Below are 12,948 nucleotides of genomic sequence, written 5' to 3' on the forward strand. Positions count from 1 at the left end.
ACCTTAGGTTCCAAGGAATTCATTTTTCACTTTCCCAGTACTTAAAAGCAGCACCTTAACTCAGGACAAAAGATAGGGATGGTGGTTTCAAAGGTCAGGAAGCCTAGCCACACCTTGTAATATTGGGCAACAAAGATGTTTTGTTTATGAGAATGAAAACATTAGAGATGACTTGGCATTTTATTTTCAACATGCTCATAAGATGCTATTATCTCCTTTTAAATCTTTGTTCACTCGTACCTGTATGGGATGCAGTCTTATATAAAAGATTTGGGCAATCTCCTTATTCTTATCATTCATTTTTGTTCTTGTTCAAACATCAGTCGTACCCAACTCTGCAACCCCATGGACTGCAGCACGTCAGGCTTCCCTGTCTTTCACTATCTTCCAGTTTGCTCAAATTCATGTCCCATTAAGTTGATGATGCCATCCAACCATCTCATCCTCTGTCGCCCCCTTTTCCTCCTGCCCTCAATCTTTCCCAGAATCAGGGTCTTTTTCAATGAGTCAGCTCTTCACATCAGATTTTGCTGAAGTACTGGAGCTTCAGCTTCAGCATCAGTCCTGCCAATGAATATTCAGGGTTGATTTCCTTTAGGATTGACTGATTTTATCTTCCTGCTGTCCAAGTGGCTTTTAAGAGTCTTCTACAACACCCAGTTCAAAAGCATCAATTCTTCGGTGCTCAGCCTTCTTTATGGTCCAACTCTCACATCCACATATGACTACTGGAAATGCCATAGTTTTGACTATATGGACCTTTGTCGGCATTTTATCATTCCTTGGTCGTACCCTTTTGTCAGACTATTATCATTCATACTGTGTAACTATTAAGTTCTTTAGAGAAGGGGGCTATGTGTCTTATTCATCTTGATTCCTAGAGCATGGGGAAATAGTTGAGAGCTCACTAAGCCATGGGTTGGTTAAAGTGACCTAACCAAAGTGCCAGCCTCCTCAGATGGGCTAGTTACATACCTTCCTCTGGAGCATGGTATGCAGCCAGGGCATTTAGCATGTCATAGATCACTTCCTTGATAGTATCAGGAATGACAGGCAGAGGTGAGGGCTTCAAAGGGGTTGTTTTCACCAGCTGTACAGCATTCGGGCCTTTAATTCTGAGATTCTCAAACTCATCATCTGAAGCTAAGTCAAAGTGAGACAGAGAAAAATCAGTCAATAATAAACAGATACCTACATCTGGTAACTGATAAAGACTAAGAAGTGGAGGGCCACTTCCAAACAATGTTTAAGGAGTTTACTTAGAAAAGCTGGCTTTTACCTTCCCTAAATCCCACAGGATTTAATACAGCAGTATCAAATAGTAAAAAAAGAATACAGGATTTTGATTTGGGGAGATTTGGTTTTAAAACCAAGTTCTGTGACAGGATCTTGGCCAAATTATTTCAATAAACTTTAATTTTCTCGTTCTTGAAAATTTGGGGATTAAAAGAGACCATGCACGAGAAATGTCAAGCACAGGCAGAGCCAGGCTGGGGCTCCCAAAATAATTAGTCCCTTTCCCAACTTTTAATTTAAAAAACAAACCAAAAATCCCCAAACCCCACAGAAAAGCTGAAAGGTTAGTACAAAAACATCCATATACTTTTCATCTAGAATCATCATTTTCCACTCCTAAATATGTCTACCCAAATCTAAGGATCAAGGATATTTTCCTATACAGCCAGAATACAATAATACTCAAGAAATTTAACACAGATACAATTATATTATCTTTTACACAGTAAATATTCTAATTTCTCCAAATCTCCTTTATCTAGAGTCAGCATCCCATTAAGATTGCTGGTTTCTCTCATCTCCTTTTATCTACAAGATCCTTCCATTTTTTCCCCCTTTCATGACATTAATATTTTGGAAAAGAGTCTAGGCCAGTTGTTTTATGGAATGTCTCAAATTTGTACCCATCTAATTTTTTCCTCATAATTATAGCTCAAATATTTTTGGCAAGAATAAACTAATGATACAGCATACTTTCTATTGCATAAGTCACATGTCCACTTATCCCTCAATTATCACTCTACCTATAAACCAATCACTCCATTTGTAATCCCTGTTGTCATATCAAGCTAAATTCTTTGAAGGCAAGGACTAGACTGAATGAGTTCTTGGCATCTCTGGCAGGAATTACTATAGGGCGAAGACCAGAGAAGCTACTGAACTACCTCTGAATTGACTCATTTGATCAACAAGCCAAACATCCCACTGCCTGCCTAAGGAAGTTTTCCAAGCTACAGGCTTCCTCACAGAAAAATTTTTGAGTTATACTAAGCCACAGACCTCAATGTCTCAAAGGCCAGGAGAATAGTAAACTTACCAGTTCCTGAGCCGCGAGGGGCTGGAAGGGCAATGCGGATACAGCAGTTGGCCACTTCTGTGAAAATGTCTGGGTTGCGGCATGCGGCTGGTCCAAGGACACGAAGGATGTAGTTGATCTCCCGAGAGCCGAGGCTGCCAGATACAACACCAGAGGTAGTGCTACCAGCTCCACTTGTAGCTGCTGAGCGAACAACCTAGTAAAGAGGAGGACACTCCTGATTAAAGACCACTTTCTAAAACAAAACTGCATTCCAGGAAGAGTTACCAAGGATTAAAATACCAACCAAGCTCTCCCTCAAGACAGTGGATGAAAGCCTTTTGATCTTTGGGAGGAAGATACACTTGGGTCTTTTGAATTTTAGTCCTTCACAATTCAAAAAAATGTGGCTTGTAAAAAAGTTACAACATTCAGCATACCCCCAAAACTATCAACTATTAGACTAGATGATATGCAATCCTTATAGAAACTGGGAAACATATCTAGATCACTGATCATTCCTCCAAATTAAAGCTCCCAAATTTACGTGCCAGTTCTGAGCCTTCCCACATGCCGTCCCAATTTTAAATCAGAATAGTTCAAACTCTAAAAATAGGTAATACTGACACCCACTTTGTATAAGTTTCAAAGTCAATCATCAGTCTTGAATAATGACAGCCAGGAGTATAGGTTTCTTGAACTAAAACTTGTTAGTAAGGGACTAGGATACCTTCCACCAAGTTCATGTTTTAAAGATCATTCCCTGTAGGATTACTTCACCCAAGACCCTATTTTCCAAACACTGTTTTTTCAGGTTGTAAAAGTACAGCTGACCCTTGAGTAACAGGTCTGAACTGGATAGGTCCACTTATATGCAGATTTTTTTCCCAATAGTAAACACTATAGCCATACCCTTCAGTTTAGCATAATAACCTCCATTATCTTGCCTTTCAGGCTCCAAATCGTAAAATAACTCTCATTCTTTAAATACAGAAAAATGCAATTCCACTATGTGCCATTGTTTATTTATTCTGTCCTTTGTAGGACACTGGATGTCTAGTCTTGATATTACAAGCAGTTCTACAGTGAACATTCTTGTATATGTACCTTGGCATACTTGACTTTAGTTATCAGATAAATTCTTGGCCACAGAATTTCTAGGTCAAAGAGTATCTTAAACTGACAATACCAAATTACCCCCCAATGTGGTTGTATCAATTTCCACTCCTACAAAAAGTAGGTGTATGCCTAGTTCTCCACTCCTGTACCTGCAGTGGATATTATCAAGCATTTACATTTTGCCACTTGAAACATTAAAACTGCCAGTGATATTCCTTCGTTCCCTATACCCCCAAATAAAATTTCCTTTAAGTTTAGAAACTTTTCTGTCGTCCAACAAGAACCTATATAGTTTTTCCTAGCATTTAAAAAGTTGTTTAAGCTTTAAACATTTTAAAAGTGTTTTTAAGTCAGAATACTGTCTGTGTATATAGTTGTTTCTTCTCTGTTGGGCTGTCTCCTAACATTGGATCAATGTACACGCTGTCTTTAACAGCCCTCCTTCTTTTGGCCTTGCTCCTATCAGGTGAAATCAAATAAGCTGGCTGAGGAAGAATTATCTGAAGAATGTGAGATATATACTCATATACACAAAGAAGTATGAAGTGGCATCAAAATAATTTACACCTTTTGATCCAATTTCTAAGCATTTATAAGAAAAACAATCATAAATGTGACAAGGCTATGCACAAAAATGTGAATAGCAACACTACATATAAATGTGGGAAACAATGTTCCAAGAGAGGAAATTGGTAGTGAAGTTCAGTAACATTCACCTGATGACTGCTGACAAAGAATTAGCAGAGGAAAGAAGAGTCTGTAAAGTATGGTGGAAAAAAAGCCTTACTAGTAAGATGTTAGCCCCTAACCCTTCTGTTGAAGTCTTAAGTTGATGTCATAAAGGTTTTTATTTTTGTAATTACTTTCTTCTATTGCTTTATGTGTTTCCTAAAATTAACATATAAACCTCAGTTTTCATGTGCACAATGTGTATTTGTAAAGAACTTTTCCTAGTCATAAACATTCCAAAAACTTTACTATAATCAACGCTTGAATATTGTGGGGGTTAGGGGCACCAGCCCTCCATGCTGTTGAAAATCCACGTATAACTTATAGTTGGCTCTCCATATCTGAGGTTCTGTATCTGCGAATTCAACCAACTGATTGTGGTAGTACTTTAGTGTTTACTATTAGAAAAAAATCTTTATATAAGTGGACCTGTGCAGTTCAAATTTATTATTCAAGGATAAACTTCATTTTTACAATCCCCAAAACACAATGGTTGGAAAATAGGCTCTTAGGTGAAGAGGATTTTCTGGATAAGAGCTATCACTAATTTAGGGGTAAAAAAATCCTATTTTCTAGTACTTTTTAAATGTTACTCAATGGGATTATCTATCATATCTAAGCAAGCACCTGAGGACACAGCTGGGAAATTTTGCTGGGCAGAGCATATATATAACACATAGCTATATACCCAAAGAAGAACCAGAAGTCGATCTGTTCTGAGACCAAGGAGAACAAAGTATGACATAAAGCTAAACCCCACTGGACACCAAAGACTCACCTTTTCCATGGTATGGCGCAGGGTGCAGGGGTCCTCAATGATGTGTCTTAAGAGAAGGGTAACCAGGGGAGTAAACCCATTGAAGCCTGAACTCTGGGTCAAATTTAAGATCATGCGAGTACTCTTCAGCTCTGCAAACATCATGGCATATTTGTGGTCTCGGGTGAGCCTCAGGCATAGGCGAAGGGTGGCATGCAAAGTGTCTGGATCCACAGGGACGCCTAGCATGCTCACACAGGCCCGGATTAAAACAGTCACCATATCCTCTGTCAGGCCCTGGATCAAGATCTCCCCAATTTTTGTTTCTTCCAGGCTTGTCTCCTTTTCAGTATTTGTACTGTCTAGGGCCAAGGGGGTATCTACAAATGGGAAAAGTAAGTGTTCAGACAGTTAACTTGACATTTCCTTCCATCCTCTCCCTCTGAAGTAACCAAACACTTGGGTGCTATTAAGACAAACATACCAAACATCAATTCAAAGACCAGATGAAAAAGGATATAAAAATGAAAACTATATATCTTTAAGTCACCAAGCAATCTGAAGGGTAAGAAATCACTCATGATGAAACTGGTCAGAATTTAAGCCATAAAGGCACATTAGCTTTATTGTAAGACCCTCCTTGAAAGATTCAAAACTGAAAGTCCATACCACTGGTTTTATTTTCTTTACGTTTGATATCCATTTCTTTGCTTTCTTCCAGTGTCTTCTCTAGTTCCTGTCCATTGCTGTTTTTAGAATTTTTATTCAAGCGTGGTACCCTCAGGAGTGTCAGCATCACAGGACGCCGGTTCCCTGTTTCCTCATTAACCTAGGAATTCAAGCAGACAAAAATATCTCTATAGAAAAAAGAATTTTAAGGGGAAATGGGGGAATTGGGACTCAGTGGCAAAATGCTGTAACAGGAAGGAATTTTGGCAATTTATCCCATCCCTATTATTTACAGAAAGAAACCCTGAAGGTCCTAAGAAAGAAAATGGCATACACGAGGCCCTACAGCAAGTTATGAAACTTTCCAGTAGAGCAGACACCATATCCCAACAACTCCCTAATCCTTGACTGAACACTTAAATTGATTTCCAGGTGGGACAGTATCAAATTGCGAAGACTCCTGGCCTAAATTATAGCTTTAGAAAGACTCAGTTCTCTGAAAACTATACCCCATTTAGTAATGGTAATACTGTTCATATAACATGTCAGGACTGCTGGTTCGGGAAGAAGCAAATGGAAAGGCATACTTGGCACATTCCCGTCCTTCAATCAAGTTTACGGCATCGAGTGAACATGTACCTGTACCATTGTAGTGAACTGGACAGTGTATCTTCTTCGGCCTGCAGTGAAACGCACACTTGTCTCTCCAGATTTCCAGGCAGAATCAATAGTGCTGTTGTTGCTTGCACTGTAACTACACCAACGTCCAGAGCGGTCATCAAACCAGCGCCAGTTGTTGTTGTTAGATTGTAGGTACTAAATATAAGAGCATAAAGTTTTACTATATTTCCTTATAATGTTGACTCTTAGAAGAAACAGTAATTTCATCAGTGTTCACTGCTAAAACTAACCCAGAAAAAGGAAATACACTGGACATTTATTATACTTTGCAAACCGAGAGATAAGTTTTCATATACCTTATCCCTCACGTCCCTGAGGTTCTCCATAGGAACAAAACACTCTCTACTCTTTTCCTGTGATCCTTTCCTTTTGTTTCCAACTATTTTCCACAGAAGGTAAACATTATTTTAGATGTACTGAAACAAAAGTTCTGTTTCTGAGAAGGTACTGAGATGATGTGGCATATATAATTTTTATATAAGGAGCACTTGCTTTTGGAGGAACTGTTGCACACTCAGCCCTTCACATAACAGAAGAGCCACTCCTCCTCTGGAGACAACACACATCTTTAACATTCACTTCCAGGGTAAATTCTCGGACCTTTTAGCAAGCAGCTCCATCAAAGAAACTAAATTCTAACTTCCAATTCAGAAGAGAACTCTAATTATCAAGATCCCTCAAGAGATTTATGCCTTGATCAGAGAGCTTTACATTTTTTTTAATACCACTATCCCGTATTTTCTTCTGGTCTATTCTTGCCTCAAGAAGCTCAGCTGTTCTGCTCACCATATACACGGTATATAAAACATACTGTTTTATGTACCTTAGTCATTTGGGCTCTCCTCTTTGAGGAAATGGCTGTTTTTTCATAGAAATCAATCAGAAGCAACACTGGAGTGATCCACCTAAAACAGAAGAAATTATTTACTCTGGGCAAACCAGAAACCTGTGCAACATGGGAAAACTTATCTTGATTTTATCAGGTACAATTTTCAAACTATAAAAGGTATCCAAGATTCATCCCATACATGCCCCAGGAAACTGCATGATTCAAGTCCTAAACTTAAGGGCCCAAAGGCCCAGAGAAATAGAAATGAAACCAGGAGAGATACAGGGTCACTCACTTTGGGGTCTGGACCTCCTTTTGTTCCTTGGCGGCCTGTAGGCAGGGCTGAACCACTTCCAAGAGTTTGATTAGGACATTAAGGATGCCACTAGATTCAACCACCCAAGCACAAGGTAGCTTCAATTCCTGATTGATTAATCAAAGAGAAAAAAAATAACAACTTCTACTCAGTTTCAAGGATTACTACGGTAAAAGAAAAGTGAACACTAATGGAATTGGTTGAATTCAAATTTCACTTCCACCACTTACCAGTGTGATCTGAGATGTATTATTACTTAAATTCTCTAGGCCTTAGTTTCCTCTTGGGTCAAAGGGAATAATAATGTTTATATCTCCAGGTTAATTGCCAACACAGTGTACATTAGTACGTGCTTAATGTGGAAACTATTACTAATATGATTAATATCATTAAGAACTGTTATCTAGGGTAGCTTAAAAGCTTCTGATTTACAGAGAACCTTTCTAATCATCCAAGATGGAATAATTAAACACAGCAACAAAGTTAAATAGTTCCTCTTATAGGGGCTACATAAAGCATTATTGATGTAACAGGAAATCACTGGAAATAATTTAAATAAGTGGCCAACAATAGGTGATACTTAAACTAGGGGACATTGAAAAGATGGAATAATATATACATGACATGGTAAATATTCATAATATAATACTTGAAAGAACACAAAACTTTCTAAACACTCTGATCCTGACTGTTTAAACATATAGGAAAAAAGACCAGAAGAAAGAGTGTCATTTGTGATTTTTTTTTAAAGGGGGAGGGGCTCATGAGTAATTTCTCATTATAATGTTATTGGGGACCCCAGCATTCAGAACTTTGCAATCTTTCCCACAAGTATCTATTCACAAGTGTTATATAATAAGAATCACCACTTCCATTATAAAGGAAAGCCCCAAGACTGTAGACATCAAGTATGACACATATTGTACTTAACTCCAATATGCTATAAAGGGTTTACTCCATTAAATCCAGGTTTTACCATTAAACATGATAAGCTAAAAATGAAGAGTCACTTGTTCAAGGTTAGTTGCCTCCTAATTCCTACATTGGTTGGAATAAGAACATGCTTTACCTCAAATAATCTGCTGATTAACCAGGTTAGAAAGACCAGTTAGATTCTATTCGACACCTATTACCAAATTCCATATCCTACCCCACTGCTAGTTAGATTTCCTCAGAGAAGCCAAAAGAAATCCACAACTTACAGTCATTCTAAGTACCTTCTTCTAATTACACCCCATCCTCTAGTCCTGTAAGACCCAATTCAATTAACATTTGTTCTGAGAAGCACTTCTCTTATTATCCAGACGTCCCTGAACTCAAGATTATTACCATTCATGTAGCACAGAATGCTGTATTTTATACTTAATTATGTGCATTACTGGGCTTCCCAGATGGTACTGGTGGTAAAGAACCTGCCTTCCGATGCAAAAAACATAAGAGACACAGGTTTGATCCCTGGGTCGGGAAGATTCCTGGGAGGAGGGCATGGCAACCCACTCCAGTGTTCTTGCCTGGAGAATCTCTCGGACAGAGGAGCCTCGCGGGCTACAGTTCATAGGGTTGCAAAGAGTTGGACACGAGTGACAGCACACACGCACACGTGCATTATAGCCTATCAGAAACTGTAGGCTCATGAAATGCAGACATGTCCTACATTTCTCTATACCTTCTACAGTGTCTCAAATGCTAGGTGTTTGATGATTCTTTGATGAATGAATAACAGGGACCAAAAGGTCTAAATCTTACCTCAAAAAGCAGTGTTAAAAGCAAGATTCTAGTGGCCAAATTAGAGGCCTGGGGTAGAGTGGCCATCTGACTGATCCACTCTGATACAGTTTTTGTGTCACTTGTTGTCAGGGGAAGAGCAGCTTTGATCAATACATCAGCAGCTTCCCACACCTAGAAAAGCAGGAAAGGAGCCAAGTTAAATAACTGTAGAGAGAGTATGATGAGTTTTGTCAAAACATTCTCAACCTTGTAAAATACCCCCTCCACCTCTAACACATTCATTGAAGGAGACTGGGTAAATATTAACATATTTACTATAGGCATTTGGTGTCTGTATAAAAAGATGTATGTTATTAAAGAAAAGCTTCTAGAAATTATTTTCTTAAGACTAGATTACAAGAAGTCTAAATTCTAAGTTTAAACAATGAGTATTTTAAAAATTTCTGGTGCACAAATACAGTCAACTCTACACAGGTTCTACCCACTTTAAATCTTTCATTATACCCGCTTCAGAATTATCATGAAAAACAGAGAGAAAAAAACAAAACAAAACAAAACCTCAGCATGTTAGAAACATTGGTCATGCTTTAGCATGCATGTTGAAAATCTCTTGTAATTTTATATAATTGCTCCTTTCTATTAAGGTTTAAAACAAACTTCTATAAGTTCTTGATATAAAGAAAACTAAAGATTGGTCATATCGTGTGGGGAAGAAAAAGCTTTATCCAGTTTGACTTTTACTCCTGTGATGTTTCCATACACTAAAATTATGTTTAAATATATCAGTTTTTAATTTCTTCCTGTCTCTCAACTGAAAAAAATGTATAGAATAAGATTCCAATGATTTAAATAAATAAATCATAAAAAAAGGAAAGGAAATATAACCAAAATGTTAACTGGCTATGTGGGAATTTAGGGTGGTTTATTTCTTATTCTATTTCAACACTAGCATACATTAATTTCATAATGAGAAAAACACTGCTTAAAAAAGACAAACAACAGGTCACAACTACTGATCAAAATGGGGACTCATTTGTCAAAAGACTATTACATAGGAGGAGAGGGAAAAACATTTAGTTAGTTCAGGGGGCTTAATTTGGCTCAAGAGTGAGAGACATTTTTGACATTTTAGATGAATCTAAGAAGTGATACATAGAAAAAGAGAGCTTGTTTTTTCCTTTCAAAGACTTTCTGGCCCCTGGAGAACTTACCTGATTGACTACTTGCTTCAGAATCATGTCTCGATAGTCTGCTCCATTTCGCTTGATTGCTGTCATGATCAGATCACACACTCGGTATACAGTGTCTGGCAACTCATCAAGAAGGTGAAAGCAGCCTGGCAACATTGTATCTGTGAAAGTGTGGAGCTCATCTTGCTCCAATGGATCAGCATCCTGGAACTTCTCTAGACATTTAGCCTCTTCCTCTTCCTGCTTTTCTCGAGCTTTCCGTTCCTCCTCTTCCTTTCGGCAAGCAACTTCCTAGAGGCAGGGAAGGAAGAGTGAGAGGATATGGGACAGTTGAAGGAAGAAAGTGAGGAGACTCTAATAATGTATCTGCCCTACCACATAAATATTCTCTACCTTCTCCTCAATCAGGTGGTACATTCATTAGGGTGTGGCAATGAGTATAAAGGCAGCTAGACAGGCTAATGCAAGACAGCAGGACACCTCCAATCCTCAAAGTGCTGGAAACTTATTTGCATCATTTGACATCACCTCCCACAAAAATCATTTGTAGACAATTGTCCTGCATTCTCTGCAGGTAGTAATTATTACCTAGATTCCAAGGTAATAAAGACAGCCAAGTTTGGCCTAATGAGCACTACCAAGTACATTTTGGGCCTCTTATTTGACAATAATATTAATGCTTCATCTGTTTCACATAAAGCTTCAGGTCAATGTAATGTAGACTAGCGATGGCAAGGCTGGGATGAATGAGTACTCCCATGTCTTTGTTTAGACTTTATTTCCAGCAGTTACCAAACAGTAATAGCAGAATGTTCATAGAAACACTAAGATCACTGTGTCAGACCCTCTTGGAAGCCCCATTTTCTAGTTACCTCAGGTGACTCTGCTCTTTGATCCATTGGGATATCCTGTCCCAGAGACATGGCAATCGCTCTCATCATCTGGTCCTCTTCAGACATACTCAGATCCTAAAGAGCAACAAAAGAAAATCCAGCAACTACACATACCCTAATCATAAGGAATCAGACATCCTGGGCTCAAACTTTAGAGAAGAACAGAGAAGGCTCTGAATGCTGCTCTGTAGAATCAAATTCAATTAGGCTTACCTGGTCACCACGAGAACAAGAGGGAAAAACCACAACAAAACTAAACAGGAAAGGATCTTCAATATGACCACCTATTTGGCATTTCAGAAAAGAGAGCCTCTCCTATTACTTTCTGCCTATGGATAATTTAAGAGTTCTTTTGCAAAGTCCAGTAAAATTTGCCTGACTAAGAGAGAGAAAGCTTCTGCTCCTTATATTCTAGAGCTGTAAGAGTTAGCGTGTAAAGAAAATATTGGCATGGAGAAGTAAAGCACATTAGCAGCCATACCAACACCCTGAGAGATCAGAGCCCCTGAGCCAACTCACCCGAACAACTCCTCCCATGATCGGGGGAGGGTGGGTTAGAAGGTACTCTGTGGCCTGCTCCATGGTACTGGTGTTCAACAGGGCCTCCATGGCATGTTCCCTTGTGAAGCCCATGTCCATGAGCTACAAAAAGAATGCAGGATCTCAAAGAACCATGGTAAGAGAGAAATCCAAACACATTGTAAAAAAAAAAAAAAAAGAGGAATCCTTTTAAGATGGAGACAAGTTCTTCTAACTTCATATGAACTGAGAATATTTATAAAGCTAAGTCAGTTAGATAACATGAATGATCCTTTCTGCATGGTGCTTCCATACCATTTAAACAGAGCTACATAATGAGGCAAGGAGTCAAAGTGATTCCCAATTCCATCCTTCAAGAAAATTCAGCTAGATGGTCATTTTCCTTAGCAAGATTATTCTAAGACTGAGACTCACACATAGAAGCAAAACTTGGTCCCACTTTTCTTGAAGACAGACTGGCAACAGAACAAGAGCCTGAAAAACTAACCCAGGAAACCTACAACTAGGAAATAATCATGAGATACATAGAAAGATTTGTAGAGAATGAAGCTATACACCACAGCTTTACAACACCAAATAATAAGAAAATCAACATATCCAGCAATATAAGAATGACTAAGAAGTAAAAAAGACCTAGTTTCTTAAAGACAGCAGTATAAATCTACGTTCTGTATGATGCTGCTAGGTAAAAATTAGGCACAGAATTAAGTGGTGAAAATAAGGATACAATGATTATCTTGTGTGGCATCATTATGAATGCCTTTAGAAAGTATTTTGGTATATTTCTAAGTTTTCTTAAAGTGAACACTTAACCATTATAATAAAAATGTGGCATGTACATACAGAAGACATTTGAACAGGATTCTAGATATAATGCTGTTTGAGATTGAAATGTCAGGATCATAAGGTGCATCCCCTCCCCCACTTCTGGCCTCCAACTATTTTAAATTTAAAATATGAAAACAGTTTTGTAGGTGAGTAAGGTTTCCAAAAGCTCTTGTTGGAAAATAAATTTGGGTCACAATGTCCCTTCTCTTTACAGATCCATCAGAAAGTAGCTGAGGACAGTTTGCCTCCAAAGAACATAGCAGCCACAGTCTACTGAGAATACGTAAAAGAATTCCAATACTAAACAAGATGCTTGGGAGGACACAGATCTTTTACCTATTAGGAGTACTGAAATGAC

General features: G+C 38.3%; 1 protein-coding gene across 35 annotated transcripts in view; it reads right to left on the minus strand.

Moving 5' to 3' along the window:
* The window catches only part of HUWE1 (HECT, UBA and WWE domain containing E3 ubiquitin protein ligase 1), a 157,474-nt gene that overhangs the window by 38,798 nt on the left and 105,728 nt on the right, over positions 1–12,948 (minus strand). For 34 of the 35 annotated variants that reach the window (XM_055563870.1, XM_055563864.1, XM_055563867.1 and 31 more), the window contains 11 exons: positions 11,742–11,864; positions 11,202–11,297; positions 10,351–10,620; positions 9,158–9,310; positions 7,391–7,518; positions 7,090–7,171; positions 6,225–6,401; positions 5,586–5,745; positions 4,938–5,296; positions 2,333–2,528; positions 976–1,143 (listed from right to left, as the gene is read on the minus strand). In XM_055563870.1, the coding sequence (XP_055419845.1) occupies positions 976–1,143; positions 2,333–2,528; positions 4,938–5,296; positions 5,586–5,745; positions 6,225–6,401; positions 7,090–7,171; positions 7,391–7,518; positions 9,158–9,310; positions 10,351–10,620; positions 11,202–11,297; positions 11,742–11,864 (1,912 nt within the window). The remainder of the gene's footprint in view (positions 1–975; positions 1,144–2,332; positions 2,529–4,937; positions 5,297–5,585; positions 5,746–6,224; positions 6,402–7,089; positions 7,172–7,390; positions 7,519–9,157; positions 9,311–10,350; positions 10,621–11,201; positions 11,298–11,741; positions 11,865–12,948) is intronic. The other variant, XM_055563876.1, reaches the window with a different exon arrangement.

The sequence above is a fragment of the Bubalus kerabau genome, chromosome X (genome assembly GCF_029407905.1).
Source record: "Bubalus kerabau isolate K-KA32 ecotype Philippines breed swamp buffalo chromosome X, PCC_UOA_SB_1v2, whole genome shotgun sequence".
Classification (NCBI taxonomy): Eukaryota; Metazoa; Chordata; class Mammalia; order Artiodactyla; family Bovidae; genus Bubalus; species Bubalus kerabau.